Raw genomic sequence first — 7019 nt, forward strand, 5'->3', positions numbered from 1 at the left:
GGCATGGTACACATCAACAGTGGTTACGGGGTCTATTCTGGAAGGCAGTGGTCTGGCACTTCAGCCCACATATGGATAAGTTCAGCTGCATAAGGAGATGGCAGTGAGAAGGGATTGTAAGGGGAAATGAGAATTGTTATACCTGGGAGAGCTGGAAATAGCTGAGTGCCTAAGCAGGAGCTAAGTGTATTGTGAGGGAAGGAAGGCACAATGGCCTTGAACTCAAATAAAAAAGGCATTCATGGGATACCTTGCTTTTTAAACTATTTGGGTAAAGAAAACCCTTAAGCCAGTTTCTATGGGAATGGGGTTTTTAATTTTATCTATTCAAGCATCCACATATTACTCACTACATGCCACTATTTGAAACATTCACCAGGCCAGCGTTTTGAAGGTACATAATCATGGATCTGTCATCTAATTTCTTCTCTCCTGTTTTTTTTTAACATATGAAACAGTAGTGTACACATTCCAAACAGGTGACATAAAGTGACAAAAATTCCTGTGGTGCTTTGTCTTTCGTAGTTTCCTGCTGGACATGATAAATACAATTCTAGGCATTAGTCAATAGAATCATGTATGACAAGAGAATGGGTGGAGTGATCTGAATTTACAGCCCTTTCAAAAGGGGAAGATTACAGTTGCAGAGGGAGTAGTGGCACATTTTATAATGTTGTATTGGAACTTTGGTGAAATGAGGTGCCACAGAAGAGGAATTGTCTGTGAAGAAATTGTCCTTAGTGCAAGCTTTTGAGGAACTGAAGACAGTAGGCTTTGGGTTTTGTTTGTGTTTTGGTTTTTTTGGCAGGAAGTAAATAATCTGTTCACATGGGGGGAAAAAATATGAGTGGGCGTTGGGGAACAGTTGTCAAACCAGACAAAAAGGGGTTTGGTCTGTTTAACATGCTCTCATTCTGGGCAATTAAATGTCTAATGGTAATTAGTGACAACTCAAGCTGACATCTTTCATCAAATTACACTTAAATCACCAATTAAAATTGGTACCTGGAATGAGATGATGCTTCAGCATTCTTTTCTGGTCCCCTTCCTCATGCTGTTGTAATCTGCCTCTTCCCACAGCCACAAGTACTCATCCTGATGGGTGGCATTCCACTGCTGGGATATTCACATCATTGCCAAGGCAGATGTGCACAAAATGATCACAGATTTGAAGTAGTTAAACATCTGAGATTATTTTTCCTGTCTTGTTCTAGTCTCCCCTTGGGAGGTGTTTATTATATTATGTAAATATATTTGAACTGAAAACTGTGATAAGGCTGTGGTGTCTGAGAGAATGGAATATTGAATGAGGATGAAAATAATGAACTCACACTGCAGGGCATCTGTTTTGAGGCTCTTGAGAGGTGTTGTGAACAGAAGTGACCATAGGGTTCTGTATGCTATTGAAAGGATATTTTGTGATGGGGAAAGTGCTTTGGAGTTGAATTATTTCTCAGTTGTCCCTCAGCAATTCCATGACAGAGACAAAATTAAAATTGAAATCTCCTGTGACTTACATGAATCTTATCTTCACCATTTTTCTCTTGGTAGATGCTGCTCTTATAACCATTTTAACCCTAAAATATGTAATTCCGAAACTTTTAAAAATATAATAGAACCAGCAAAAGGGCAAATTTATTTTAAAGTTTTACTGTGAGATGCATAGCATGTGTTAAGATGGGGTGGATGTGGGAAGAAATACATTCTCTTCTCCTGAGGACTCCTGAAACCACAAAATAAGCATCTTGTTTTGTTGTTCAATACTACACTTGCTCCAGTTTAGGATGAAAGTTAAACTCTAATCTCTTTCAGGCTCATTTGCAAAAGATAGAGTTGTGCAGGGCTTTTTTTTTTTTTTTTTTAAATATTTTTTTTTACACTGATGCTTCCCTTGCAAAGAGAAGTGGGAATGATATGCGGATACGCAGTGTTGAATAGCTTTAACTCTTGGAAGTTTTTCCATGCTAGTTTTTTCCTGGGGGGGGGGGAAGCTTTCTGTGAGTTGCCTAGACAGTCCTTGTGTCTCGCTGGTGGAGTTGTGCTGTCTGTGGCATTCCAAACTGCTGCTGTGAATGCATGCTAAACCTACCTTAATTCAAGATCGAAATCCAGGGCTGAACACAGCTTCCTGTCCAACGTCTGTTCCAAGCCCTCTTTGTCTCAGTGTTGTGATGCTGTAATATTTCAGGTTGTCACCAGTGCCGGACGGAATGCTTGCAGGAGTAAATAGGAATTTGCACAAAATTTATTACAGCAGTAAATAGGGCAGAGACTGTGTAGTCTCTGTCTCAGCACAAATGCATGAAATGCGTATTGTTTGATCAATAAGCCAGTTCTGCTTGTATAACTTCCCAGACAGAAGCAGGCTGCTAAAATGGCAGTGGCTTTGAAAAGGAGGTGGAGTATTCTGTTAACATGGAAGCAAATATTGAAGGTGGTAATATTTGTTTCCCAAATCCTAAGAAACCAGTCCAGCTGAGGCTGTTGCAACAGTTATGGCTGACTGCTGTAAAATACAGTTGCAAAATGTCCTTTTGCTCAGAGCATTCTTGCTTACAGCCAAAAAATAAACCAAAACACCAAACAAACAAAAAACCCAAACCCCTAAAACAAACAAACAACCCACAACCACCCCAAAACACCCCAAACAAACACCACCTTATCCCTGAAATTAAAACAAAACAAACGCCAGAACTTCTAGTTAGCTGCAGTCTGTGAAAAACATCCAGGCTAACCTGGCTGTCTTGGTGTGATTAAACTTGGAGATTTTTTTTTTCCCTTTAATGGGAATAAAAGGGGAGGTGTCTGACCCAGGCTATCTTGATTATTGTAGTGTTGGGGTGGTATCGACTCTTTAATTGCATCTTATATGTTACACTTGGAGACTTTTTTTGGTCACTTACTGTGAAAGTAAGAGTTATGGCGCTAGCAGTGTGTCAGATGAGCAACTCAGCACACACAGGTGTGTCAGCCTGTAGGAGGAGCGTGGTCATACGACTGAGACACACTGCTTTCTATTAAAATTGATAAGAAAGCTCCTGTCCGCATTGGTGGTGGCAACTGTATACGTATATGTGTGTATATATATTTTGTATATATTCACTGCTTTTATTTGCTATGTGTGTATATATATTTTGTATATATTCACTGCTTTTATTTGCTGCCGCCATCAGAATGCTACTTTTTACATGGCTGGGTTTCACGTGAAGGTTAGGGAGTTTGTAGCTGTCTTTAACTCGAGCATTAAAGGCTTGGACTTATAGATTGAGGGCCTGGGTTGGTCCCTGTAAGCAGCTATGTGGGATTAGCCTGTTTTTATTGTCAGTGGGATAGTGATTGACTTGGAAGTAGAAGCTGAAGTCTGAGATCTGTTTGCACTTCAATAGCATATGCAAAAAAAGTGCTTGTGTTTAGTCTTCTGAGCAAGTCCAATTCTCTATACTATCATACATTGAGTTGATTGCTGAATAGTGATGTTGAGAAACAGTAGTAGAGTGCTATGCTGTTCCCCCCCCCAAATTTTGTTTAAAGCTTTCTCCCAAAATTTGTTTAAAGCTTTAAGAATGTAGCTGGAGGAAAACAAAAACAAAATTACAATTTGGGGGGAGGGGTGGTCCAACATACCTTTGAAAAATCTTGATTTCTGTTGAATGTCTGGATGAAGAAATAAATGCCACAAACAAAAAAAAACAAAACAACCTGATAATGTCACTGGACTGTGGTGTCAGATTAATACTTGCAGGGTGTGTTCATATGCACTGTATAGGATAACTTGGTCTTGCTGCTTGAGAATTAGGTCTAGTCAGGATATGTTTGAAGGGTGTCTTAGTGTATTTGCTGTTAAGTCTTTTTCCCACTAATCCAAGTAGCTTCAGTCACTTATCCCTGGATGATTTTAGAGCTGTGAGGCCCTAGGATATGGGTCTGTACTTACCTGCAAACCAGGGTTCGTCTGATTTGTTCTGATTTTTTTTGGCTATCCAGTTTTGGGGATGTCTCAATATGTGTGTTATTTCTGCCAAGATTTTATAGTTATAAGAAATGTCATGTTTCTCATGTAATTTTTTTTGTCACAGAATAAGTCTTCTCCTTCTAGTTCCTGTCAACCACTACATCAAAGAAATCTACTAACCATAAATACTTTACGTTTTTTTGGTTTTGTTTTTGCTGATTTTTTTAATGCTACTTATTCATTGCACAAGCTGAAAAAAATGCTTACTAACATAGAAAAAACACAGAAGGGGAACAAAACAGGAAATGCTTGATATTAACCAGCTTGATGTGGTGTTTGTAAGAATGACCGCCACTTATTTATGCATATTCATTGTAGATGTGCATGTCGTCTCTTTGCAGGTTCCTGAGCAGCAGCCAATTACTTTATGTAGTGGAGCTGAAGATACCAAGCATTATGAGGAGGGCAAGAAATGTGTGGAAGAATTGGCATTGTACCTCAAACCACTCAGCAGCGCGAGAGGTAGTTCCTGCATTGTTTCCTTTGAAAATCAAAGCTGGAAACAAACAAGATGCAAACCAAACTCTCCAAATGACTAGTTAGTCTGTTTTAAAAATAGATATGGACCTTGTTTAGAAACAAGTTGAAACAACTTTTGAGCCTTAAAGTTATTTCTTCCCGGGGATGGGGGGGATGCATGGTGTGAAATCTAAAGGCATTATGTAAAAAATAATACTGAGAAAAGGCTGAGGTATTTGGCTGTGGTGTAGTAGTTGAGACAAACTTTGTAAGTTGAGTTGACCTCTGCAGACTAAGTAGAAAAATATTTTTTGTTTGTTTTTCAAGTTCTGCTTTTCTTTAGCTGTAGTAATACAGATGGTTTGTGGAGGAGGAGTAAACTGAAAGGAAAAAGTTACTATATATAGGTTATATAAGAGAAATAAGTATTATTCTGTTTATACAAAATCTTGTACAAGAGCTGGGTCCACATGAGTAATAATAATTTAGCAAAATTGCACTGGATCAAGAGTATGGATTTTATCAATATTACATATAGTGGACTTTAAAATCTGTCAACCCAAGTAGTAGAGTTGAGCATCGTGGGCAACTACTTCAGTGTGGTAACAGTATTGCTCTGAGGAGTAGTGGCCCCAAGAACAACTTTGTGTTGTAGAACAAGCTCAGTAGGGCAGCTGTAGTGAGTCACTTGCTCCTTTAACCTGCTTTAAGTGGCTCCCAGCACATTTGTGAGTCAGACTTTTTGCACATAGCTAAACATCACCCAAGCATTTTTGAACTTGTGTGTGTTCAGTTTGGGTAGGCCAAAGAAGCAAAGATAACGGCTATCAATAAAAAACTGAATGTCTTCTGAAAAGAGACAAATGGTCAAAGAAGGCAGTGATCCCTGAAGCCCATGAATAAGGGAAAGACTGTGGCATGATTCTACCTTTGAGGAGTCCCCTGGGAATCCATATGGGAGGGTGCAGGACAGACTTCCAACACAGGGAGAGAATTCATTAGAGGTTCCACCTCCTTAGAGAGCCAAATCAGTCAATCACAAGACTTAAACCTGTGGGAAAGCTGACTCCTAGGAACCGTTTGCTTTTAGTGCTGAGTAAAACAAACTGACAAAAATGAACTTGTGATATGCCATCTCTAATGTTCTGTTTAACAAAGTGGACATGAGGAGAACTAGGTTTGCACTTCTGCAGTACAGTGGTTGAAGACTGGCACAAGAAGAGAAGATATGAGGTAGTTTATTTTTTTTCTTCTATGTTTTGTTTTGAAGGTGTGGGTCTTAACAGTACTACTCAGAGCGTGCTGAGTCGTCCCATGCAAAGAAAACTTGTGACATTAGTTCATTGCCAGCTAGTGGAGGAAGAGGGGCGGATCAGAGCCATGCGTGCAGCACGGTCACTTGGTGAAAGAACAGTCACAGAGCTCATTCTTCAGCATCAAAATCCTCAGCAGCTCTCTTCCAACCTCTGGGCTGCAGTGAGAGCCAGGGGGTGCCAGTTCCTTGGACCAGGTAGGTAACATCACAGTGCTACTTCTGTACTAGAAGCAATTCAGAATTGAGGAGGATTGATAAGTGATTGTCAAATTGCCTGAGTGATTTTATTAGGCAGTAGCTTAATTTCTTGATAGTAGGTCTTCAGAATTAATGATGTTTCTATTGAGCTTCTGTCATGGACTTTCTCACATTTTTAGTGGTTTTGTAATGTGTGTCCTTTTGTTCTTGTGATAAGATGAAATGGAAGTAGTTTGTCACTTCCTATTCTTTAGAGAAGCAAGGCCCTGCTAGAAGAAAAAATAAGGTTACTAGAAGTGACTAGATACGGCTTTTTTTGCTTCTCCAGGGTAATAAACATACAAAACAGTTGTGGGGGGAGATTTGTTACATTTGGGTTGTGTATGTGTTTTTTAAAAGTTACATACTTTGAAATTAAATTCTTTCTCATAGAATACTGAAAGAATTTTGCTTTTTCTAAAAAAGACATCTCTTTACTGACAATTTAGACTTCACTTGATGAGTACCAACAAAAATAATGCCTTGAAATATTAAGCCAATTTCTTAAAGAAAAAAATAACGGTTTTCCCCACTAAAACAAATGGAGGAAGACTAACTTTGGGATGCTGACTTTTACACCACTGCAGGGAATAGAGGCTTGTTATCCAGCAAAATAGGTGGTGCTACAGTGCCAGATGTATTTGTGTATGGGCACTAATTGCTCTTTTGCCTGCATGGGAACCAACCTTGCCCTTCCTCTACCTGTCAGCTTTTTCTGCTGGGATAGGTGTGGGATGTAGACAATACACTTCAAAAACTCTTGCATTAATAATTGAGACATACAGATAGGCACAAATAAGTATTTCCTATCATCTGATACACAAAATAGAACAAATAGTAATAATAAAAATTTTTGAAGTCCTATTGCCCTCGTCACGGTCTAGGAATCTGGAATTATTCCTTCCTTCTTTTCCCTCCTGCTTGCCAAACTCCCTTTTCTGTCTGTGGGTTTGTGTGCATTGGGAGTTTAGTAGCTGGTCTCCCACTTGTAGGGAA

At 39.2% G+C, this 7019-nt stretch overlaps 1 protein-coding gene across 1 annotated transcript in view; it reads left to right on the plus strand.

Moving 5' to 3' along the window:
- LOC104463526 (roquin-1) overlaps window positions 1–7019 on the plus strand; it is a 17418-nt gene that overhangs the window by 3294 nt on the left and 7105 nt on the right. The window contains exons 2-3 of the mRNA XM_010075898.1: window positions 4354–4474; window positions 5742–5981. Of these exons, the coding sequence (XP_010074200.1) occupies window positions 4354–4474; window positions 5742–5981 (361 nt within the window). The remainder of the gene's footprint in view (window positions 1–4353; window positions 4475–5741; window positions 5982–7019) is intronic.

Source organism: Pterocles gutturalis, unplaced genomic scaffold (genome assembly GCF_000699245.1).
Source record: "Pterocles gutturalis isolate BGI_N339 unplaced genomic scaffold, ASM69924v1 scaffold3788, whole genome shotgun sequence".
NCBI classification, from domain to species: Eukaryota; Metazoa; Chordata; class Aves; order Pterocliformes; family Pteroclidae; genus Pterocles; species Pterocles gutturalis.